The sequence below is a fragment of the Daucus carota genome, chromosome 2 (genome assembly GCF_001625215.2).
Source record: "Daucus carota subsp. sativus chromosome 2, DH1 v3.0, whole genome shotgun sequence".
Classification (NCBI taxonomy): domain Eukaryota; kingdom Viridiplantae; phylum Streptophyta; class Magnoliopsida; order Apiales; family Apiaceae; genus Daucus; species Daucus carota.
Window position 1 is genome coordinate 40,978,439 of NC_030382.2, and position 26,027 is coordinate 41,004,465.

At 34.7% G+C, this 26,027-nt stretch overlaps 2 protein-coding genes across 5 annotated transcripts; one reads left to right on the forward strand and one right to left on the reverse strand.

Moving 5' to 3' along the window:
* Window positions 1-28: 28 nt before the first annotated feature.
* LOC108209965 (serine carboxypeptidase-like) lies at window positions 29-3,469 on the forward strand. The gene is made up of 9 exons (XM_017381184.2): window positions 29-490; window positions 1,299-1,467; window positions 1,604-1,723; window positions 1,804-1,947; window positions 2,035-2,185; window positions 2,269-2,357; window positions 2,540-2,798; window positions 2,924-3,057; window positions 3,161-3,469. Exons 1-9 carry the CDS (start codon window positions 168-170, stop codon window positions 3,287-3,289), a joined length of 1,518 nt encoding a protein of 505 aa, XP_017236673.1. The 5' UTR covers window positions 29-167; the 3' UTR covers window positions 3,290-3,469.
* Window positions 916-24,832, reverse strand: LOC108209966 (SKP1-like protein 13). 4 transcript variants are annotated; one of them, XR_001804766.2, is made up of 3 exons: window positions 24,662-24,810; window positions 2,485-3,359; window positions 916-2,370 (listed from the first exon to the last, which is right to left on the reverse strand). XR_001804766.2 is itself a non-coding variant. In XM_017381185.2 (2 exons), the coding sequence occupies exons 1-2, from the start codon at window positions 24,700-24,702 to the stop codon at window positions 20,312-20,314; spliced, it is 516 nt and encodes a 171-aa protein (XP_017236674.1). In that variant the 5' UTR covers window positions 24,703-24,827; the 3' UTR covers window positions 20,083-20,311. The 4 variants fall into 4 exon arrangements, 1 of the variants encoding a protein (XP_017236674.1); XR_001804767.2 differs by lacking the exons at window positions 916-2,370; window positions 2,485-3,359 and adding an exon at window positions 16,580-18,321 and having other exon boundaries at window positions 24,662-24,832; XR_010288922.1 differs by lacking the exons at window positions 916-2,370; window positions 2,485-3,359 and adding an exon at window positions 20,083-20,794 and having other exon boundaries at window positions 24,662-24,832.
* Window positions 24,833-26,027: the final 1,195 nt, after the last annotated feature.

The window sequence follows — 26,027 nt, forward strand, 5'->3', positions numbered from 1 at the left end:
CACACACAAACAAACATTTGAGTAACAAACTCTTCACTCTTTCCCCCACTCTTCGCCAACTACTTCAATCATCATATAACTATAAATGTACACACTTATGTTAAAACATAGTAACTTAATTCACTTATCATAACTTCTCTTAAACTGCTGTTCTGTAACCGGCAATCATGGATAAAAAGTGTCCGAGGTTTCTTGCAGTTGTGCTACTTGGTGTATTATTTTTATGTCCTCTATGTTTAGCGGATTCTGAATTATACTCATCGGCAAATTTTCCGACTACGGAGGCGGAGAGGTTGATCAGGGGGCTGAATTTGTTGCCGAAGGATGTTAATGTTGTGGATCAAGAAAATGAGTCCGGTGTGCCTCAGGGGAAGAAGATTGTTGAGAGGAAGTTCAAGTTTCCGAATTTAGTTGATCCTGGTGGTGTTTCAGTTGATGATTTAGGACATCATGCGGGGTACTATCAGATTCAGCATTCTCATGCTGCTAAGTATGTCCCAGACCCTTTAGATTTTTAAGTTATCGAAATTATGTTGCAGGAATTTTATTGTTTTCCTATTTTTTTTTTATGGATTTTCATGATTTCGGTATTTTGCTTTGGGATAGTAGATATGGCCTGGCCGGTACCTGGAATTCATAGGTCTGATATGATTTTTGGTTTCTTAAAAGAAAAAACTATAGGGAGGAGGATTAGTTAACTTAACTAAGAACGTTTAGTTGGGTAATTTGGCATGTTTGATTGAACACAAGCCAAGATAATTAAGACCTTGCTGCCGAGTTTTTTTAACAGAGAAAGCAAGTAAAAGTAAATGAACTTTCACTTTCATCCCACTTTTGACTTTTGGAGTGAAACTATGTTATAATTGTATTTATTTTCATTTGCTTTCGTCCTTTTAAAAAATTCGGGAACACAAATAAGAGCAAAAGTTATATAATTTTACTTCCTTTCACTTACTTTCCTCCTCTTTTATAACTCGGGAGCAGAGCGTAGGCTTTGGTATTTTGCTTTGGGATAGTAGATATGGCCTGGCAGGCCGCTCACTGAAAATCATAAGTCTACTATCATAAGTCTACTACGATCTTTAGGGTTTTGTTATATCCAAGTCGTGATTTTTCAGATTTTCAATAAGTTCGATTAGTTTAGCCGGATGGACAAGGTTTGGTATCAGATTTGATTTCCCTCTTGATATCGTCTGATTAGTGTCACCGTTCAAAAATTCAACTCGAACTACATACTTAACTTCTGTTGCCTCTTTGTGTTCGTCTCTTTTAAATTTCTGGTGTCGTGTTGCCTGTAGGATGTTCTATTTCTTCTTTGAATCGCGTAACAGCAAGAACGACCCTGTTGTTATCTGGCTGACTGGGGGACCTGGGTGTAGCAGTGAGTTGGCTCTCTTCTATGAAAATGGACCCTTCAGTATCGCGAAAAACATGTCTCTCGTGTGGAACGAGTATGGATGGGACAAGGTAATGCTCCTGGTGTCGGATTTTTCTCCGATGATTTGTAACAACAAACTCTGTTTCTTGATATAGTTTTTCTTCTCTTGATGCTTCCAAGTTTTGAAGCGAAGATTGTAATAACTTATAAATGATATATATGCAGGTATCAAACCTTCTTTATGTCGACCAACCTACTGGGACAGGTTTCAGTTACAGCTCTGATAAGCGAGACATTCGCCACAACGAAGATGGCGTTAGCAATGACCTCTATGACTTCTTGCAGGTACCGTGCCTGAACAGAGGTAGCAAGGTTAATACTTTTTAAAGAAAACTTGTTCATCTTGTTGTTAATACCTCGTCCAGGCTTTCTTCGTGGAGCATCCTCAGTTTGCGAAAAACGATTTCTATATTACCGGAGAATCATATGCTGGACACTACATTCCTGCATTTGCTGCTAGAGTACACCATGGAAACAAGGCTAAACAAGGAGCTCACATAAATCTCAAGGTGCGTCCTCGCGATAATTGTTATCTTTGGTCTTACAGTATCGACATACATTCCAATTTGATGCTCAGTTTCGGAGATAACTTCCAGGGATTTGCGATTGGCAACGGCCTTACTAATCCAGAGATTCAGTACAAAGCTTACTCGGATTATGCATTGGATATGTCTATAATCAAAAAGTCCGACTATGAACGCATAAACAAAGTGCTTCCAGTTTGTGAAACTGCGATAAAGCTTTGTGGTAATTTGACCCTGCTCACATTTTCTCATTTATACCCTTTTCATGCACATCTTCCTCGCATTAAGAATGTAATCTTCCTGCAGGCACAGATGGAACAATCGCTTGTATGGCTTCTTACTATGTATGCAGCTCCATATTCAACTCCATAATGGCACTTGCTGGTGATACTAATGTAAGCATAATATCTGTAACAAAAATCTCAAACATTATTCACAAAATCCTACTATGATGAAGTCTTTATCTTATGGCAACTGTTGTTTTTAGCTTTAAATAGCACAGTGAGGCAAAATCATTATTACCGAAAGATTAGCCAAAGCACAGAAGAGTTGATAATTTCGTTTGATTCATCTGCAGTACTATGACATCCGGAAAAAGTGTGAGGGGAGGCTGTGTTACGATTTTTCAAATGCAGAAAAATTCTTGAACAAGAAGTCAGTGAGAGAGTCACTTGGCGTTGGGGATATAGACTTTGTTTCTTGTAGCCCTACTGTGTATCAAGCTATGCTCGTCGACTGGATGAGGAATCTAGAAGCTGGCATTCCTGCACTTCTGGAGGACGGAATTAAAGTACTCATATATGCTGGGGAATATGATCTTATTTGCAATTGGCTTGGTAAGTATCGTAAATTCTTCTGAAACTAATAGTTCTCCTGGCAACATTATAGATTTACTGGCTTGAAAAGTATGTTGTGAGTGGATATTTTATATGATGATTATTTGAACTTCTTCCGGGCACAGGAAATTCAAGATGGGTTCATGCCATGGAATGGAGTGGTCAGAAAGAATTCGGAGGATCATCTGAAATTCCTTTCGAAGTTGATGGTTCTGCTGCAGGAGTGCTCAAAACTCACGGTCCTCTCAGTTTCCTCAAGGTAGTGGACTCTTTAGGCCTCTCCTGTTTCCATCTATGCAACTCTAAAATCTTAGAAGTCAAATATTAAATACCTCGACTTATATATTCGGTTCGGCCAACAGGTCCATGATGCTGGCCATATGGTCCCTATGGATCAACCCAAAGCTGCTCTGGAGATGCTAAAGAGGTGGACCGGGAGCAAACTTTCGGAAGTTTCAGCAGAGTCTCAAAACTTGGTTTCTTCTATCTGATCAATTACCTCATGGGGAGTTAGCCGCACCGACGATCCCAGCCTGGTTTTTTTCACCTATTGATGGCAGTCTGTAAATATATGTGAAAACAGATGTTAGGGATGTTTGTTAATCAAATAAGATTCCACATGTCAAAAAAAAAACTTTAATTAGTTCAATATCGACTTCAAAGCTGCTCAATTCCACTGTGAGGCTGACATGCTACTGAAAGTTTATATTTGCTTTACTTGTATAAAAGTAAAAGCCATGGTATACATTTCAATAACATACAGGTTTCTGTAGGCAATCTTCATAAGATAAATATATGAATGTTCACTGTCTGGCAGTGTGTAAATGTGGTTTGTACTATTTTGGAATCAGCATGATGTAAAATACTAAGCAAGACACTGTACAAGTAACTCCCTCCGTCCCTTCGTTATTCCCTCTCAGACATTGTTCTCACAAAAAGACATATTTCCGCAAAGGATTCTAACCCTTGCTCTTGATAATATGAATAAGTAAACCTGAACCTCGATAGTGAAACCAATTGCCAATAGTGTGGCGGCAACCATTATAATTTAAACCCTCCTCAAAGAGAATTTTGGCATGATCTATAAATTAATGCTAGGGTGCGAACAACATAGTCGAACCAAGTTTAACTTTAACATGGAATGAGCCGAGTCGATCCGAGTTTTCCAATTAAACGAAAACTGATGTTCAAGATTAATGAACCGAACACAAGTTTGCTCACGAACAATTCGAGTCGAGTTGAACTCGAGCCAAGTTTGAACAGAGTCGAGTTGCTCATAAACAATTCGCATATTATTTTATTCTAACCAGGCATCATTAGTACAATGTAATTCATAGTCTTAAAAATTACATCCATATGAGTATCACACTATTGTTATATTCACACACTTACACTTACACTAGATTCGCAAACAATTCTAACGTGCTTTTTACTTGACCAATCCCAATTCATAAAAGATAATTTATAGTTTTCCAAATTACATCCAGCATCTAACTATCATAATAAACATACACTCACACTCAACTCAAGTATACATTTGTTTTTACATTGTGTCTCATTCCATCTTTCATGTCAAATTTCTAGTGATAATGGTTTGAAATTTTCATTTTAGAATATTCGAATTATTCATATATTTTAAATTACAAATATATACAGATTTTATATGAGCCGAGTCGATTTAGATGAGTCCGAGCTGAGCTAATCCCGAATTAGACGAGACAAACTCGAGCCGACAGTCAAATAAACTCATCCTAGGTTCGTTTCAAATTGAACAGATTTTAATGTTCGAACCGAGCTCACTTAAACGAGCCGAACTCGACTTTTGTTGACGAACAACTCTGTTCATTTACAACCCTAAAATTTATTAATGTAGTTGTGACCAGATAATTTTATTATTAGAGAGATATTAATTAATTGATATGTGTGTGTGTGTGTGTGATTATTAATTTAGTAAGAGTTTTTAATATACAGTAAAATTAAATTATAATTATAAAAATTTAAATATAACGAACTTTACTAATTTATGAATGTCCTTCCTTCAATGTTTATTGCTTACAAATTAAGTGTACATCGGCAAGATTCAACATAAAATATTGAACATAATGTCGATACAACTATGTAACAACCATAAAATTCAAAAGTACGTAAAAATATGATTATTTAATTTCAGATTTATTAAAGTGGTAATACAGAGATATTTAATTGTATAGCTATGTGAACCCTTGAGTTGATATCGTAGCTACACTTGGTATGTGTCAATCTTTTAGATTAAATATGTACGTGAACCCGAGAGCTTCGGTTATACGAAAAATAGAGTAGACACCAATAATTTATTAATGATTCGTGAATAAATATTATATTTTAGCCGAGATGATTATTTTATCTATATTATTTTATAAAGTTCGGGATTTGTCGGAAAATATTAAAATAATTATTAATTATTAATTTCGATGTGATATTTAATTATTTTATATTTGCAATTATTTAAAACCGAAACGAGTTAAACGGAATCGAGCGGGGCGAATAAAATATTTTGGGGCGTTGCTTGAACCCCAAGCAACGATACTTGGAGTCCAAACAATTTTCTTGGAGCCCAAGCAAAAGAATAATTAGTATTATTTTAGGAAGTCATTAGCTAGTAATTATAATTAGTAATTGCCTATAAATACTCAAACCAAATCAGAGTATTACTTTCTAGTTCTACTTTGCAAAAGTTAGCCAGAAGAATTGAGGTGCGAAGAGAGGATATCTACAAAGCATCAGCAAGGTAAATCAATATTTTTCATAAATGAATATTATCTCATGTGCAATTATTATAGCCTTAATGGTAGAATAAATAAGAAAAAAAAATATTAATTAAAGATGGGATATGAGTTATGACCCCCTGTTACTATTATGTGTCGGTACTGATTTGGGTTAAAGATACACACTTGTAATCACACCTTTATTTTAAACTCTTGGACCTTCTTTAAAAATTAAAATAGTAAAGTTTAGGGTTTATATATATATATATTTGGGGCTTTTTGTTTGATTGTTGATGTGGGTTAATTTGAGTTGAAATTGTTTTTGATTTGTGGTTTGGAGTGGGTTTAAGGTGTTGATGGCAGGAGCTCAAGGCGGTGATGGGGCTGCCATGGGGCCGAGGGGAGCGACAGGGGTGAAGTAGAGAGGTGAAAGTCGAGCGGAGAGAGAAGGAGTCGGGTAGGAGAGGAGAGGAGAAGGTGATTGCGGTGCACGGCGTCGTGTATGCTGGTGGTCAAAGCCACCATGGTGACGACGATGGGAAGAAGGGGGGAGAGAGAGAGAGAGAGAGAGGAATCAGGGGGATGCCGCCGGAGCCAAGTCCGGCCGGCGGTGGCGGCAGCCAGGGAGTGAAGAGAGGAGGAAGATGAGGGATGGAGGAGAAAGGTGAGTTGGGGGAGATGGGGACATTTTGGTAAATAAATAATTGGAGGAGGAAAGTTAAACAAAGCTAATAAGCTAATAGCACAAAATTGGAGGTTAATTAAATAGGGAAAAAAAAAAAGGTTAGAACAATAAATTCGGTGGAGTAATTGTGAGGGGGACCTTAGAATAAAATAAAGGAGCTGTAGAAATTACTTGACAAGTAGTGAATCTTTAAGATTAAAGAATCGATTTGGTCAAAAATAAATAATTAAGGTGAGTGAGATATTAAAATGATACTGGGAATTTAGGAATTTGGACTTGTGAATGATAAATTGGATTAATAATATTTTATGTATGTAGGAGGCGGGAGGATTTAATAGACATTATGCTTGTCAACTTGAGATTAAATTTAAAATATGAATAAATAATGACAATAATCATTAGATAGCGATGTTTTTATTGATTTAGAGCTAAGAGACAGTGTCACTGTTATTAAGTGAACAAGGATAAAAATATTCAATAAATTTTTGGAATAAGATGGATTAGTTTGAATAATGGAAAAAAAATCATAATTAGAATCTTGTATAAGGTGGAATTTCATAAGATAGATGAATATTTAATAATTTAAGTGATAAAAATAAAGTTAAGGATTGGGTTTGAGTAATGATTCTTATTTTTGAGGCACTGAAATATTACTTTGTGTGACTTAGAATATCTAATATCCGGAAGGACGGAGCCAATTATGAGTATTAAATTCGTACAGTCTTTTCAAGCTAAGGGTGTCAGGCAAGTTCACTATCCCTTTCTTGGCGTGAAATTTTTCGTGCCTGTTTAATAATTTTGTGAAAAGTGTTGATGGTGAACATATTATATTTCATACCATTGTGAATCGAGAAGATATCTCAGTTTCATTTTGAAGCTTTAAAAATATTGTTCTTATATTACCTTCTATAATTCGAGCCCTCCCATTGTACGGGAATGAGCTGATCCTAATAACGATAATATTTTGAATCTTCGAAACTTGAAGCGAATACATGCAGCGATGATCTCACCACAATTCACTTACTCTCTTTTTGGAGATCATTTTATTCTTTGGAATCTATTTCTTTTAATTATCCTTCACTTCTACCTTCGGGTAATCTTTGTTGAAAGGGTGCATTGTTCGCACTTCTTTGCTGGAGATGAGTAGTGTTTGTTTGGGAGAATTTTCTTGTATTCGGAGGAATCTGTTCAAGCTGGTCAACACGAATTTATTAAATTCGTGGTAGAGTTGAGAATTTACTATCTGGTAAGGCAGATAGTTTAGGGTTACAAATGTTAACCCTTATGCTAGCAAATGAGAGTGATAGGTGTGTCTTGTGCGGTTACGATCAGACTGCAAAGATCACACAGGAGAACGGTATTCACGAAATGGTGCTGATCGAGCCATGTAGTGTTACCGAGAGGTGGAAGACCAGCGTTTTCTTTACTTGTACTTGTGTTGTCATTTGACGGTAGCTGCTTTGTTGCTTTGACTTGAATTGTTTTCTATGCCTTACATGCATATTCTATTGATTGTTGTTTTGTTCTATGTGGACTTGCTGAGCAATTTGATTGCTCATTCTTGCATCTACTTTATTCCTTTTTGAGCAGTAAATAGTGAGTATGGCACAACTCAAGAGAACCGCCCAGAAACGAGTTTTTGGCAAAGGCAGGGAAAAGGCGCATCACCCAAGCTAAGACTGGTAGACTACGCCGCTTGTTAGTACGAGCTATAGTTATTATAATGGTCTGAAGTCAGACTTCCCTTTATGTAATAAAGTTAGACTCGGTGGTAATGTTGTAAGACGAGCGACCCTGGACTTGTGGGGCAAGAGTTGGATTATGTAATATTAATATGTAATGCAAGTGTTGTTTTAAGACAAATGTTTAGTGGCGGGCCAGATCTGCGGGATGTGGATCTGGGGGCGTCACAGATTTGGTATCAGAGCTGTAGTTATATCCTTAGGATTTGAGAAACCCTAGGAATATAACGAGTGAGAATGACACGAAGTATAAGATAGGTATCCTAGATGAACCTATCTCCATATGTTAGAGAACATATATGTCAAATAAACTTTTAGTAGAGGGTTAGATACCCTACAAATATAAACATTTATAGTTATGAGCAATGGAAGTAGTAACTATTGGTAATGATGTTTGTTATATTACGTAGATGTCAGGTTATGAGGATGATTATGATCCATCAATGGAGATTGAGATGATAAATAACGAGTATGAGGATTTTCCTATACAGCTACTAGAGCCACGGGCACCTAAGATCATTAATTTAGTATCTAAGGAGATCGAAGATAGAGAATCTTTTGAGTCCACTAAGAGTGATGCGATGAATATCTTTCCATCTTTACCTGAGTTGACTTTTATTCCTACTTTGACCACTTCCTTTTCAGTTACCACTCCTACAGTTCCTCAACTTATTTCTGAGAATGGAGACCCTTCCATTTTAGACTTGATTCGACATTTTGAGCCTACACCTCTTCCATATATCCCTGTTACCACACATACTTCTGATCATTGTCATTTTGGGACTTTCATGCCCTCTTTGATTAAAAATGCTTCTATAACACCTTTGAGTAATAACACCCTTATTTACACCATATTTGAACCTCGAGTTCGGACCCCTTGTTACTGCCATGTCAGGGACCTGTGTACCATATACTTTCATATCCACTATTTCAGTTTCTGCACCTCAGACCACTCTTTGTCAGATTAGTGGATCTTTCTCTACACTAGTTTCTGTACCATGAGGTGGCGACTATGTGCCATTTTCTTTGGTCCATCGATACTAGCTGTTGAGAGAGTCTGTTTATGACTCTAGATTTGGGAATACAGGATCTTACGATCCTATGTTTGTTCTGCGTGTTCAGGATTTCTGATTTGAGTGTATAGTATAGAGGTTGTGTATAAGATTTCTAATTCTATATTTGAGGAACTTCGTACTGATATCGGTGAGATACCCTCCACCAGCTCATGATATGTAAATATTAAACTTGTTACAATGCTGATAAATAGAGCCTTTTCTGAGTTCCAGTTTAGGATCTCAGAGATATTTGGATGATAAATTTGCTTTTTGACTTTCGAGAGATAACAGATATAGTCTGTGTGTATCACAGTTATAGTATATGATGTATCTAGAGGATATAGAGACACTGTATAGTATCAGAATAGAGGATCGTGCGCTTCTTTTTATTTTAGATACAGATGCTACAATTTCGATCAGTAGATCATTTTGGCGGTAGAGATTTATATAAAGTGATCTTTTGTATAGTGATGTCCAGATTAGATTTGATGTAGTAGGGTGATGACCAGATCAGATATACTTCTATATCACGACTTGTACCCTAAAAACTTCGGATATTATGACCACTTTGGGAAGGATGATCAATCTTTTTGTCATATTGGTGTCTCTTTCTTTGTCTATACCTTCCCTATGCTTCTTGCGCTTATCAACTACTTTTGACCAGTTTCATTCATGTCAACCTATCTTGCATCTGCTACATCAATGATCCAATGTGAAATTTTAATGTGTGTATGTATTCAACCTTTTAAAGTTTTTTTAGAGGTTTTCAAAAAGAGAAATATTCAATTTTCTAAAGTTTAGAGTTTTCAAAAGAAAATGTGCAACCTTTAAAGTTTCTAAATTTTTTCATTAAAATGCAACTTTGCTACCACTTGTCTTTCCAACCAAAATGTGCAACCTGTTTTCAAAAGTTTTATACTGTGAATTTTACAAAAGTCCACCTTGTTGTACCTCTTTGAATAAACTTTGTATTTAATAGAATGATGAAACCTTTTTTAAATTATTTTGGCTACTCTTAAAGATATAGATGGATTCAAACTTGAATGACAACCCTGTTGATGAATCAATACAAGATGTTTCACCTGAATTTCAACTCAGACCTCATCCTATTCAATTATTTGTTGATCTTCTTCAACAACATACCCAAAATTTTCAGAAAAAAAAAAATAAAATCCTGAAAGAAGTTTTTCGAGTCAACTTACCAAACCTACCTTTTCATTTACACCTTTCAAATTTTTGCAACCCCCAGAGTTTAAAAGGACTATAGATCCCGTTGAGGCCAAGCTATGGCTAAGAGAAGTAGAGAAAACTTTTGAAATAGTGGTGTAAAAGAGGATAAGAAAACTATCTTTAATGCTTATATGCTTAATAGAAAGGCTAATTATTGGTGGGAAGCTAAACAAGTTCTAGAAGAGTCTAGTATGATATAATGAACTAGGATTACAAAGTTATTCCTGGAAAAAGTATTTTTCTAAACACCTAGAGAATCAAATGGAGCTCAAATTTCTAGAGCTTAAGCAGGAGAATATTTTACTATATGAACATGAATCTAAGTTTATCGAACTTTCGAAATTTATTCCACATCGAGTAAATACGGACGAATAGAAATCTAGATGTTTCATTCCAGCTTAAAGCCCTGGATTCAGAATAGGGTTATTGTTCTTAATATTGTTAGCTATGCGATGTGAGTGCACAAATCCTGTATAGTTGAGTCAAGCAGTGAGTCGTTTAACAAAGAGAAAGTCGATATGAAGCGGAAACCCCTACAAAATAATTAAAATGTTGAAAAGAAACCTTGGACTCATAATGTAAAGAAACCTATTGTGAAGCAAGGGATGCCGCGAATATAGGTAAAAAAAAAAAAGAGAGGAAATCAAATCAAAGATTTAGAAACTTCACAGACCGCGAACGGGTTACAAGGAAGACCTCGATGCCTAAGTATAAAATCTGTGGAATACGCTATTTATGAATAATATTACGTTTCACACTGTTTCGGCTAAAGTTGACATCAAATTTCATTTTGAAAACTGAGAAGTTTATTCTGTATCTTGAGTCCTCCCTTTGTCCGGAAGTGACTACTCCTAACAATCAATATTTCTTTGTGTTATAAAATCTTTTGTGAATCACGATTTAACATTCAAGAATTGGAATAAATATATACCACAATGATGATCTCAATCTAATAATTCTAAGAGATCGTCCCATATTTGATCCTATTTTCGATTCTATCCACCGAAAATCCTTGATTTGTGATTAAAGAATGCATTGCTCGCATTCCTTGGAAGAAGTGTGTTGAGAAATAATTATGGTAGATCAAGCTTGTCCAAGTTGTGAGATAACGATTCAAAAGCAAATCTTTGACATAAATTGTATTTCCTGGATATTTCTTCAATCTGATTGGGATGAACAACCCTAATTATAGGGGACACAAGGTATACCTATCTGTGTGATAGGAGTTGGATGGGACGCCATCACTTGTGTGTGTTGTGATTACAAGAAGGTTAACAACCTTTAGTAGTGTCTTAAATTGGACACGCAACACTTAGTTCACTTGATCAAATTATTCTCCCAGTCATTCTTTTATTTCAATAAAAGCTATTTTGAAAAAATCATTGATCGGTGATTACCATTGTGAAAGACTTTTATATATCCAAGAAAATTTTAAAATTATTACTTCTTTTGAGTTCTCTCCAAAATGCTCAGATTTCAAATTATTTTTGTTCTTTTCAAAAACGCAGTTTTTCCTAAAATGTTTTAAGAAGGTGTTGTATGGTGATGTCAAATCTAGACTTCTGGATTTGAAGATTGTTACATCGATTATCAAAAGTTAAATAAGAGGACCCTTACCCGGGGTTGATAATTGGTTTGATCAGTTGAAGAGAGCATCTTACTTTTTAAGATAGACTTGAGATTTGGATACCATCTGTTAAAGAAACATGTATGAGAAGGTACCTAAGACGGCCTTGAGGACCGACATGGACATTATGAGTTTTTAGTAATGCCTTTTGGATTGACTAATGCATCTATAGCATTTATGGATTTTATGAAAAGAGTATTTAAGAAATATTTGGATAAGTTCATTAATGTTTATCAGAGATATTTTGATTTACTCTAAAGAAAGGGCATGTTGAGCATTTTAGGATGACATGGATATTTTGAGAAAAGAAAAATTATATGCAAAATTTTTTATTTTCGAAATATGAATTTTGATAGAGCAAGTACAGTTTTAGGGCATATAGTTTCAGAGAAAGAAATGTCGGTAGACCCCTTAAAAATTGAGACCTATCAAATCGGGATAGATTGAGGATCCGAACAGAAGTGAGAAATATTCTTGGATTAGCAGGATATTGTAGATTATTCATGAAAGATTTCTCTAAGAGTGAGACTCTTTTGACCAAGTTGATTAGGAAAGAAGAGAAGTTTGAATGAACATCTAAATGCGAGGAGAGCTTTCAACAATTAAAGAAGCGATTTATAATAATAACCTCTGTGTTAACCTTACCTGACGAGACAATAAAATTTGTGATTTATAACGAGTCATCTCATAGAAGACTAGGATGTGTTCTTATGCAATATGGAAAAAATGATAGTGTATGCTTCACGACTACCTAAGGATTACAAATTGAGATACCCTACCCATGATCTAGAGTTAGCTGCTATAGTGTTTGCTTTAAAGATTTGACAACAATATCTATACGGTGAAAAATGTGAGATATTCACCAATCGTGAAAGTTTAAAATATCTGTTTACCCAGAAAGAATTAAATATGAGACATAGAAGATGGTTAGAATTGATAAGGGATTATGATTGTACAATTAACTGCCATTTAGGAAAAATGAATGTAGTAACTGATGCTTTAAGCTGAAAAGAAAGGATCAATGTGATGCCTCTACCAAAGGAATTAATTAAGGAAATAGAAGGATTAGAATTGAAAATTAAGGATTCAGAGCATAAGGAGGGAAGGATTTATGAGATGTTAGTGCAACCAGAACTAATCGAAAGAATTAAAAAGAGACAAAGAATTGATGATTGAAGAAAGACGATCTGAGTTGACAGGTGATGAATATTTGAGTATTAAGGATGAAAAAGGAATTAGAATATTAGCTAATAGAATTTGGATTCAGGATAAATCTTAAACGAGATATTTTGAGTGGGGCTCATGAATCGAGATATTCTGTTCACCCTGGAAGTACCAAAATGTGCTAAGACTTAAAGAAAAACTATTGGTGGCCTAACATGAAAAGAGAGATTGCTGATTGGGTAAGTAAATGTTTGACGTGTCAGAAAGTAAAAGCATGACATCAAAGACCTAGCAGACTGTTGCAACTATTAGAGATTCCAGAATGGAAACGGGAACATATCACCGTGGGTTTTATAGTTAGATTACCAAAGACTCGAGCTAATCACGACGCTATTAGGGTAATTATAGAATGATTGACGATATCTGCGCATTTTCTTTCTATTAGTGAGAAATGTACCCTTGAGAGATCAGTAAAGGTGTATATGAACAAAGTTGTGCTTGTATCAATTGTTTGGATAGAGATGCGAGGATTACATCGAGATTTTGGCAAACATTTCAAGAATATTTTGGAACTAAGCTTAACCTGAGTACTGAGTATCACCCTAGACTTGTGTACAGAGCGAAAAGACAATTCAGAATATAGAAGATGTGTTAAGAGATTATTATTTGGAGTTTAAAGGAAGTTAGACTAATCACTTACCTTTAGTAGAGTTTGCTTATAATAATAGTTATCAAATTAATATTAGGATGAAACCTTACAAAGCATTATATGGCAGAAAGTGTAGATCACCCCTTTGTTGAGACGAAGTTGGAGAGAAGAAGATCTTAGGACCAGAGCTAGTCAGCACACTAAGCAATCAATTAAAAAGATACGAAAGAGATCAGTTACAACTCAAGACACACAGAAGAATTATACGGATTTAGAAAGAAAAGAGAGCGTTTGACGTAGGAGAAAAAGTACTTTTGAAAGTGTCGCCTTGGAAATGAATAGTTAGATTTGGAAACAGAAATGAGTTGAATCCAAGATATATAGGACCATTTGAGATATTAAAGAGAGTTAAAGTTGTTTCTTACCACTAAGCTTTACCCTAGACCTACAATATATTCAAAAATGTATTTCACGTGACGCTATTAGAAGCTTACAAGACTGACGACAATCATGTTTTGAACTACGAAACAATAAATATCCAGTATGATTTAACATATGAAAAGAAACTAGTAAAGATTGTAGATTCAAAATTTCAAGAGTTGAGGAACAGGAAAGTCAAATTAGTTAAAGTAATCTGGCAAAACCAAGATATGGAAGAAGCTACGTGGGAACTAGAAGAAGCAATGAGAAAAGCTACCCAGAGATGTTCAACACCAATCATGATTCCGAGGACGGAATCCTTTAAGGAGGGAAGAATGTAACAACCATAAAATTCAAAAGTACGTAAAAATATGATTATTTAATTTCAGATTTATTAAAGTGGTAATACAGAGATATTTAATTGTATAGCTATGTGAACCCTTGAGTTGATATCGTAGCTACACTTGGTATGTGTCAATCTTTTAGATTAAATATGTACGTGAACCCGAGAGCTTCGGTTATACGAAAAATAGAGTAGACACCAATAATTTATTAATGATTCGTGAATAAATATTATATTTTAGCCGAGATGATTATTTTATCTATATTATTTTATAAAGTTCGGGATTTGTCGGAAAATATTAAAATAATTATTAATTATTAATTTCGATGTGATATTTAATTATTTTATATTTGCAATTATTTAAAACCGAAACGAGTTAAACGGAATCGAGCGGGGCGAATAAAATATTTTGGGGCGTTGCTTGAACCCCAAGCAACGATACTTGGAGTCCAAACAATTTTCTTGGAGCCCAAGCAAAAGAATAATTAGTATTATTTTAGGAAGTCATTAGCTAGTAATTATAATTAGTAATTGCCTATAAATACTCAAACCAAATCAGAGTATTACTTTCTAGTTCTACTTTGCAAAAGTTAGCCAGAAGAATTGAGGTGCGAAGAGAGGATATCTACAAAGCATCAGCAAGGTAAATCAATATTTTTCATAAATGAATATTATCTCATGTGCAATTATTATAGCCTTAATGGTAGAATAAATAAGAAAAAAAAATATTAATTAAAGATGGGATATGAGTTATGACCCCCTGTTACTATTATGTGTCGGTACTGATTTGGGTTAAAGATACACACTTGTAATCACACCTTTATTTTAAACTCTTGGACCTTCTTTAAAAATTAAAATAGTAAAGTTTAGGGTTTATATATATATATATTTGGGGCTTTTTGTTTGATTGTTGATGTGGGTTAATTTGAGTTGAAATTGTTTTTGATTTGTGGTTTGGAGTGGGTTTAAGGTGTTGATGGCAGGAGCTCAAGGCGGTGATGGGGCTGCCATGGGGCCGAGGGGAGCGACAGGGGTGAAGTAGAGAGGTGAAAGTCGAGCGGAGAGAGAAGGAGTCGGGTAGGAGAGGAGAGGAGAAGGTGATTGCGGTGCACGGCGTCGTGTATGCTGGTGGTCAAAGCCACCATGGTGACGACGATGGGAAGAAGGGGGGAGAGAGAGAGAGAGAGAGAGGAATCAGGGGGATGCCGCCGGAGCCAAGTCCGGCCGGCGGTGGCGGCAGCCAGGGAGTGAAGAGAGGAGGAAGATGAGGGATGGAGGAGAAAGGTGAGTTGGGGGAGATGGGGACATTTTGGTAAATAAATAATTGGAGGAGGAAAGTTAAACAAAGCTAATAAGCTAATAGCACAAAATTGGAGGTTAATTAAATAGGGAAAAAAAAAAAAGGTTAGAACAATAAATTCGGTGGAGTAATTGTGAGGGGGACCTTAGAATAAAATAAAGGAGCTGTAGAAATTACTTGACAAGTAGTGAATCTTTAAGATTAAAGAATCGATTTGGTCAAAAATAAATAATTAAGGTGAGTGAGATATTAAAATGATACTGGGAATTTAGGAATTTGGACTTGTGAATGATAAATTGGATTAATAATATTTTATGTATGTAGGAGGCGGGAGGATTTAATAGACATTATGCTTGTCAACTTGAGATTAAATTTAAAATATGAATAAATAATGACAATAATCATTAGATAGCGATGTTTTTATTGATTTAGAGCTAAGAGACAGTGTCACTGTTATTAAGTGAACAAGGATAAAAATATTCAATAAATTTTTGGAATAAGATGGATTAGTTTGAATAATGGAAAAAAAATCATAATTAGAATCTTGTATAAGGTGGAATTTCATAAGATAGATGAATATTTAATAATTTAAGTGATAAAAATAAAGTTAAGGATTGGGTTTGAGTAATGATTCTTATTTTTGAGGCACTGAAATATTACTTTGTGTGACTTAGAATATCTAATATCCGGAAGGACGGAGCCAATTATGAGTATTAAATTCGTACAGTCTTTTCAAGCTAAGGGTGTCAGGCAAGTTCACTATCCCTTTCTTGGCGTGAAATTTTTCGTGCCTGTTTAATAATTTTGTGAAAAGTGTTGATGGTGAACATATTATATTTCATACCATTGTGAATCGAGAAGATATCTCAGTTTCATTTTGAAGCTTTAAAAATATTGTTCTTATATTACCTTCTATAATTCGAGCCCTCCCATTGTACGGGAATGAGCTGATCCTAATAACGATAATATTTTGAATCTTCGAAACTTGAAGCGAATACATGCAGCGATGATCTCACCACAATTCACTTACTCTCTTTTTGGAGATCATTTTATTCTTTGGAATCTATTTCTTTTAATTATCCTTCACTTCTACCTTCGGGTAATCTTTGTTGAAAGGGTGCATTGTTCGCACTTCTTTGCTGGAGATGAGTAGTGTTTGTTTGGGAGAATTTTCTTGTATTCGGAGGAATCTGTTCAAGCTGGTCAACACGAATTTATTAAATTCGTGGTAGAGTTGAGAATTTACTATCTGGTAAGGCAGATAGTTTAGGGTTACAAATGTTAACCCTTATGCTAGCAAATGAGAGTGATAGGTGTGTCTTGTGCGGTTACGATCAGACTGCAAAGATCACACAGGAGAACGGTATTCACGAAATGGTGCTGATCGAGCCATGTAGTGTTACCGAGAGGTGGAAGACCAGCGTTTTCTTTACTTGTACTTGTGTTGTCATTTGACGGTAGCTGCTTTGTTGCTTTGACTTGAATTGTTTTCTATGCCTTACATGCATATTCTATTGATTGTTGTTTTGTTCTATGTGGACTTGCTGAGCAATTTGATTGCTCATTCTTGCATCTACTTTATTCCTTTTTGAGCAGTAAATAGTGAGTATGGCACAACTCAAGAGAACCGCCCAGAAACGAGTTTTTGGCAAAGGCAGGGAAAAGGCGCATCACCCAAGCTAAGACTGGTAGACTACGCCGCTTGTTAGTACGAGCTATAGTTATTATAATGGTCTGAAGTCAGACTTCCCTTTATGTAATAAAGTTAGACTCGGTGGTAATGTTGTAAGACGAGCGACCCTGGACTTGTGGGGCAAGAGTTGGATTATGTAATATTAATATGTAATGCAAGTGTTGTTTTAAGACAAATGTTTAGTGGCGGGCCAGATCTGCGGGATGTGGATCTGGGGGCGTCACAAACTAAACCATCATACATAAAATAAAAATACTCAATAAGACTCTTTGACAATTTTTGACCCCCAACTTTTTGATGTTACAAGGAAATTTAATTAGGGATGAACTTAAATTATATTTGAACTTTAAGAAAAGATAGATAAAATTATAATCATATCTAACAAAATTGGAACATATATATTTTGGTGATTATAGAGAATTATTAATTTATGATATTACAAGGACCGTATATGAGATTTTCTTGTAATTATTATATTACTATCTTAACGAATTGGACATTTTTTGGCAGGGACTGAGAAAATTATTAATTTAAAGTATACTAATTTACCAAGATGCTACGGTATCAAAGAATAATTTTTACGCACGGTATTTAGCTAACCTATAAGTAACAGCTGTTCTCAAAATCAGCACGTATGCAATTGAGATGTGACAACGAAAGTGGTGACATAAACACCCTTTTAGCTTAAGGATTCTAGCCAATACAGATTAATAGATGATTTACCATTCTATAAGAGCATGAAGTAATATAATAAACAAGTTATTGTACAAGTCCCTCCCTGCCCTGCAGTCCTTCTGGATGGAATGAATTCCAGGATAAAGACGAATATAACAAAAGGTATGCTTTTGTTGGCACCCAAAAGTACCACGAACTACAGAGCAAATGAAGGAAAGATCAGGTAACAAAATCATTTTTTGCAAGACGGCAAGAAAGAAAACAGCTCCTTGCACAAACATTACTCACAAAGAAGAAATATGTCCGTACTCAATAAAGTCAAATGATAAAGGCAAGAATGAAACAACAACATAGCAGCTAAAGCCTTGTGACTACTGAAAGACCCATTGGACACTAGACAAAAAGACTTGTAACAGGATCAAATTCAGAGATAATAACAATAGGCTAACACATTGGATGGAGATGAGAGCTAAACTAGATCAATCGTCAATCCAAAGAAGTGTCATTGGACACGCAGAAAATCTTCAAAGAATGCAAAGCATTATACAACTCTTTTGAGAAGATGATATCAATTTCATCTCCAACAAGGTATTTGGAGATTTTTAATACATATCTGGAGGAAGATATCAATAAATACATAAAATAATTGGGGCATACCTGAAAAACAGTTCTCAGATATTAAAAATATCAATTAAACTCAAATCTCCCCCATCCTAAGCTCTGACACTATATAAACTGACCAATTCTCCAAGAGGTGTTTATCCTAAAACACCTCAAACCTCAAGATGTTAAACCAGCATCGTTACGTTCTAGCATACTCAAACTCTTATCCATATCTGAATAAGATCCAAAAGACTCAATAATATCCCTACGGGGATAAGTTGGGTCTAACAAAACTCATGATGACATATAACTATAAGACAAATTATTAAGCTAAAAAAAACATCGTGGTGACTAGAGAGGGTAGGTGGGATGAGGGAATGAAAAGACGACTCATAAGCATATTTAAACTAAGACGGCTTCATTAATAATGTCAAAAAAAAATCAGAAAACAATTTTAGCTTCTCTATAAAGTCTTAAAAATCAAACCATCTTAGAAAAGAAGTTTAGAACGCAGAAGAACCCTTTCATAGAAGAAGTTCAGGCCTCATGGGAATGTGATTTGAAATAGAGCACCGGGGCCTAATGAGCTAACTTCTTTTAATTACAGACTTCGGGCCTGACTCATCATCGAGAATGTTATCATGAATTTCTTCCAATATTTTGATGACCTGATGGAATCCTATATAGACGTGATGCCTTACTCTATCACATCCTCATTCAATCCCAAAATTAAACAGGTCATGACTTTAGGCCAACTAGCCTCATCAGTATCCCCAACAAATTCCTGGCAAAATTTTCTAGCAAATATATCAGAATCAGTGACCTACTAACTAATTTTCAAGGAACAAAAGTCTTACATGGAAGGTCGCAAATATCAGATGATCAATAGTCATCAATGAGATTGTCTACTATCTTTAATAAGTGTCAAAAGTTAAGGAATCCAAGAAGCCTTCTGTCAAAATCACAAAAGCTAATGTATAGAAAGGATAAATTTCGCATTAAACAACTTTCTTTATTAAAGAAGAGAAGAGAATGAGGCTGATGGTCTAACTGAAGCAATATCAAGTGTGGGAATAATTTATGATGTCTTGCTATGTCTGAATTTGACACTAAATGGTTAGTGAAGCAGGTTGCACAAGTGGGAATAGTTTTCTTCATATGGGAGATGCATAGAATGGTAAAAATAAGAACAAGCCCGTAATGCACCTTGATACAAATGATGAGACATAGATGATATACTCATATGGGATGCTTCATATTAACATTAAAGTTTCTCCACTTATCAAACATAGTAAGGAAACATGTGTATACGCTTGATTGGTGAAAGCATGCCAAATAAGGCTATAAAGAATAATGAAAACCAAAACTAACATCCGATATTGCATCAGATTGCCAAAGATGTAACAAAACCAACACAATAAAACTGTAATAATGCATATTGCAATTCAAACAAGACAAAATAAACTAGTAGCATTTTCAAAATAGTTCAACGACCATCACAAAAGACCTAAAACACTGAATTCATAATAATCCAATTTATTAAACCAAGAACAGATCACCGAAATCATTTGAAAATAGTGAAATTACTCCTGACGAGTCCAACAGTTCTCTCTGCGACTTTCTTCAATTTCCTCCGCACTTAAATCATTTTCTATCTTGAGAATGTTACGGATCTCTTCCGAGGACTTCCCTTTAATCATATCAGCAACTTTTGTGGTAACGCTATCCAACAACACTTTTATCTCGAGAAAATTGGCCGACACCATGAGATCATAGAGAGCATCCGGACCGAGATTCAGAAATTCTGCATCGAATTCCTTGAGAACTTTCTCATCCGATTCCTCAGTGTGCTTTTTGCAAAATTCAATGATTTTACCCATTGCGTTGCCTTTTACACGCGGCACAGGAATAACAGACGACGCGCATCCATCTTCGACCATATTCTTAATCACGTTAGACATAATTGCAACAGACTCTTCCACCACAAACTCCTCATTGTCTTCAGTGGTCTTCAAGGTTAGCCATTTTTTATCCGAAGACATGTTAATTTTCTCTCTGCTGAAACCCTAATTAGACAATTGAGGTACAAAAGAATGTCAAAAGAAGAGGCGGCGACTTTAGTTCATATAGGCACCTAGTTGCATCTCAGCTTTAGGTTGAATCTAAATGGACGCTTAAGCGATGGTTTGAGCCCAAAGCGAAGCCAAGCCCTGATTTTGGGCTTTCTTTTAAACAGCTAAGAGGATTTCAATAGCGAGGGCTGAGGCTTAGCTCGAAAAAGCCCACGGCTAAAAGCCCCAAAAAAGGGTAAAAAGTGGGCTTTTGCACACAAAAAAAACATATAAGAATTAAAATTTTATTCTATTGGGCCGGTGCAGATTAAATATTAGCTTATGGCTGGTTCACTACGACTTCTATAAGAAACTATACTTTTTTTGGCTCAAAAGAAGTTAAATGATCTAGTTTTGTCAAATATAATAGAGCTTTATGGCGCCGGTCTGAGCTTCGTGACCCTATTAATCCTATTTTGTTGACCGAAATTGATGATTGTAATGAAAGGTTGGTCTGGAAGCTTTAATGCCGACTAAGGTAATGAGCTTTTAGTTGCTGAAATGATGATTTAACATTTTACGAAGTATTTAGTGCTTCGGGTGCCCGAGGGATCTGGATGCTCATGTAGGTAACAGTAGAATAGGGATTGCAAGATCATCTAGTAGACGCCTACTTGATAAAGAGGATGATTTAGAGGAGGATACAGATGACGAGATTAATTTCCGAAGAAAACCCATATGAATACAAAGTACGGTGATGAATTTGAGATTTTTTGCGAAGAAGACGATGCTTAAAATATGAACATAAATTAATTCCATTAGTATTTGCATGTATTATATTGTCTTTAAGCTTTGAATTACTACATGTTATATTGTGTTATATCTACTATGAAGACAAGCATCCATGTTCGACCATAATTGTAATTAAGTTAGACATGTCAACAGGTCCTCAACCACAAAATCCTCACTGTCTTCGATGTTCTTCAAGGTTAGCCCTTTCTTATCAAAACACATGTTAATTTCTTTTCTCTGCTAAAATTAGACACTTGAGTTCTGCAAGGATGTCAACAGAAGAGAGCCGCAACATCATCGATTAAAGTTGATTTAAGCCCATCACGATATTTATCAATTTATGGTTCAAACAAAAAATTAAGATTTTCCATTCAAAAATGCTCATAATAACTCAAAATTACTCATTTATAGAATCACAGTATAGTGTTTGAATTAATTACCAAGTGTCTACATTTTATCAATTAAGTTGCTTTTCATGTTTATAAAAAATTTGGGCCTGTGGGTAGGACTATGAGTCCAATACCGAAATGTGATCCATAAGGACATCAACAACTTCTGAACCAAACCTTTAAACGGATTAAATTCTCAAGTCAATAGACCCCCACTGGAACAAATATAAATGTATTAGTATATCCAATGGCGGACATCCCGGAAACAGAAAGAGGCACAATAAGTTTATTTACTATATGTAATATAATAATTTTATTTAATATCGAGATTAGGAAGCTAACCTCTTAAAAAATGGGCTTTAGTTACCAAAGATTGTTAGCTTAATTCTACAACAAGCTAAATCACAGTTTTTATAGTAGGAAAGAGATATCTTACCTATAACCTGTGTTATAATTTAAGTGGAGTTGATTTTTGTGCATCTACATTAACAAAGACAACTGGTGCCCCTAAACCAAGTAAGATATTAAATACATAAATGTGAATTAAATTTTCTTTGATTATAACTTGTAATATTAAAATCCTTTCTAGACTTTGAGCAATAAATATAACATGTGATATGGTCTTAGGGTTGGTTAAAAAAAAAAAGGACGAGATTTTGATAGATGAACTACAACTAAAATTTTTGTTCAATGAGTTGATTATTCTTTATCTTAAACATTAGTATGTTTTACAAGATCAATTGTCATTTAATTGAAATATTGAAAATGATACAATATTATGACAGCTTAGTTTCTAAATCTTGCCGCATAGTTGAGCATATATTTAGCATTACTAGACAGAATAGTACTTATTTTGGAACGGCTGGCTCCTAAATTGTAAATTTAGAAGAACATAAACTCAGGTAGCAGAATAAGATAAGTTCAATTATACGCCAGCATATAGATACTATTACGTCTTAATGTACTTTCTTGTTATTCGGTGACCTGCGCCTTAAGATAACCTCGTCTAACAGGTGAACTTTTTATCTAAAATAGAAGGTAATCTAAACTTTTCTGTAATTATTGTTAAACAAGCGAGCTAGGAACACTTCTGCCAGTTGGGCATGTGATTCACAGGTGCTTGCTATCCAAACTATTTCATCTGATACAGAAATGTCAGTCATTTAATATGAATTACTGAGATAACATAGCGACCTATATAGTTTACACACACACATATATATATGTGCTTTGATTATCATCCATCATATACTATATCACGATTAATGTTTACCTGGACTCGGGTATAAGTGTTTGACACAGGTGTGGATTAAACAGTAGAATTCTTAGTTTTGTGAAAATTAGGATTCTTGGATCTGAATCCAAAATTAAACAAAGGTGCGGGACTCAGCACGGAGTAAAACTGATTTATTGTACATTGATAAAAATAGTGTCTACTAGACTACTACACATATACTACTTAACTATGTATGTAATTATAGCTCAAGTTGTAACAAGAGACTAATTTTCATTTTGAAGTGGGATGAATCATGTTACAAGGTGAAGTGTCCAGTTTTAGTAAAAGGAAACTACTCAAATCCCATACCCACACCCATGTCATGAACGGTGGGACCGGTGGACACGAGTGTAAGGACAAAAATGGAGAGTCCGGTAACTGAGATCATGGTCCACTATAAATCACAACATGATCCATTATAATAACAACGCAATACTAACCTTATCTTTCCATTGCAAGTCATGACCATTCTAATGTACCTCCAATTTATTGTGTTTCTAGAATGGATAACTGAATAGTACTTATATATTTCCAGTTGCCATAAAATTGATCCCACACGATCTACCATGTCTTTCATTACGAAACAAAATAATCTTATACCTAGAAGGGCCGAATAGGGTGTGCAAGTGCAGCAATCGCACAGGGCCTCAAAATTTAGGGATCGGTCATTTTATTGAATAGAAATATATAATTACAGTTCATATAATTAAAAAAATAAATAAATAGTACATTTAACTATATATTACTTTTTCTTTCATGACTCTTAAATTTAAATATATTCATTTTCACATTAATTTTACACAATTCTAATTCAAAGTTATAATTATTATGTGTAATATTAATCATATAATCTTTTTTTACAAATGACTGGGGCCTAATATTATTTCTGGCACAGGGCATCCGAATTCTTTAAGACAGCACTGATACATAGCATTATCCATGATGTTGCTCTCATATGATCAAAAAAAAGTTCACACCACCACACAATGCAAACATCCAAACACACTACACCTTAAAATCACTAAACATAAGCTAAGTTTATCCTATTAGTCTCTCTCGAACCTCGATGGGCCTGGAAGTGATCCCAACAACCTTTTCTTCTTGCATATTAGTATGCAATCCCAAAAAGATTACATCTTTGCAAATATCATATTTGTGTCTATTAGATAAGAAATGTCCATCCTAATACCCAATTCATCAAACAAGACTCTTGAATTCAACAGCATATCCAAATCACATATACAAAAATCAAGCTTACAGTATAACTAAGCTTCAAAATCACATGCAAGAGGTCTAATAAGAAGCTTTGAATCATTAAATAGCAGATGATCAAGAATTACAAGTTAAAAATCTTAGCATTTCAATAAAACCCAACTAAAAAATTAAAAAACTACTGAATCAGCGTTAAATAAACAGAAATCACACCTTTGTAGAAGTGGGTTCCCAATGAATTTTAATTTCTTCATTCCTATTCCAGGGAAGAGTATGTATTGAAATTTGAAGCTGAACAGAGAATTTATTTATTTTTTCTATATTTTCACTATATGCAGAAGAAACTTACTTGGGCTATTAGCAAAAAAACGACAGAATTGTTTACTTTGCTCGCTTGAAAGTGGCCCAGTTTTCAACCATACGGCCCACTACATATACAATGGTAGAAATCATCGTGCAAAAGATTTCGGCTTGTCCTTGCTAGTCCCATCCCATCCTGCTAGTCAAATTCACATGCATTTCGATGCTGTTGTATAGTTTTAAATTATTTTTTAAATTTTTTTAATAAAAATTTAATCGTCAAATTTTTATTCAAAAAAAATTATGAAACTATATCTATAAAAATCTCAAAATACGTGTGAAGAAGTAACGTATGAAATGCACAAGAAGTAATCTTCTATTATCTATCTATTATTATATTAATAATAGCCCAACATGGATCATGTTGAGCAAATAAAATCATGAGACATTTTAATCTCATAAAAAGACTTATTTACCCTTATATTTAAAACTCATTAACTCTCCCCTTAACTTGTCATTTACTCCCTCTGTCCCCCTCATTTGTTTACAGTTTTTTCACACTGCTCGACACGTATTTTAAGACGCATATAAAACATAGTTCTACACGTTATTTTTAAATTTTTTCTTTTTTGTATAAAAATTTAAACATCAAATTTTTATTCAGAAGAAAAAAAAGTTCAAAATAATTTATCGAACTACGTTTTAGAAGAGCATTAGAATGCGTGCCGAGCCCCCGTCCCCCAATGTAAACAAATGAGGGGGACGGAGGGAGTATGTCTTAATAACATTCATTTATATACTCCCTCCATCCCATTTTATGTGAACTGATTTGACTTTCACGGAGATTAAGAAAAAGATAGTAAATGTAGTTGAAAAGTGGGTAAGTGGTGGTACCTATCAATATTTAATAATAGATTTGAGATAGTGGAGGAAGGTAGTGGGTGTAATAGTGTTTATTTAATAAAAAAAGAGTATAAAATATAGAGACAGTGGGTAGTGGGTGTAATAGTGTTTATTTAATAAAAAAAAGAGTATAAAATATAGAGGCAGTGGGTGTAATATTGAAAAGTAGTGTTCAAAAATAGTAAGTATTATGGATTCATTCTTTTTGGGACGTCCTAAAAAATAAATTAGGTCACATAAAATGGGACGGAGGGAGTAATAATAACGCACGGACCAATTTAGCAAACGAAATTATGACACATTTTATTCAATTGATTGAGAAACTTATCATCCCTTTTAATATTTGTGAAAAAATTGTTCTTTAATAGAATCGAAC

Coding starts and splice junctions, on each gene's coding strand:
- LOC108209965 (XM_017381184.2), top strand. CDS start 168: ATGGATAAAAAGTGTCCGAGGTTTCTTGCAGTTGTGCTACTTGGTGTA. Junction 1,948..2,034: donor GAGCTCACATAAATCTCAAG/GTGCGTCCTCGC, acceptor GATAACTTCCAG/GGATTTGCGATTGGCAACGG. Junction 2,358..2,539: donor CACTTGCTGGTGATACTAAT/GTAAGCATAATA, acceptor ATTCATCTGCAG/TACTATGACATCCGGAAAAA.
- LOC108209966 (XM_017381185.2), bottom strand. CDS start 24,702: ATGAAGAAATTAAAATTCATTGGGAACCCACTTCTACAAAG. Junction 20,787..24,661: donor GGGAACCCACTTCTACAAAG/GTGTGATTTCTG, acceptor TTAGGGTTTCAG/CAGAGAGAAAATTAACATGT.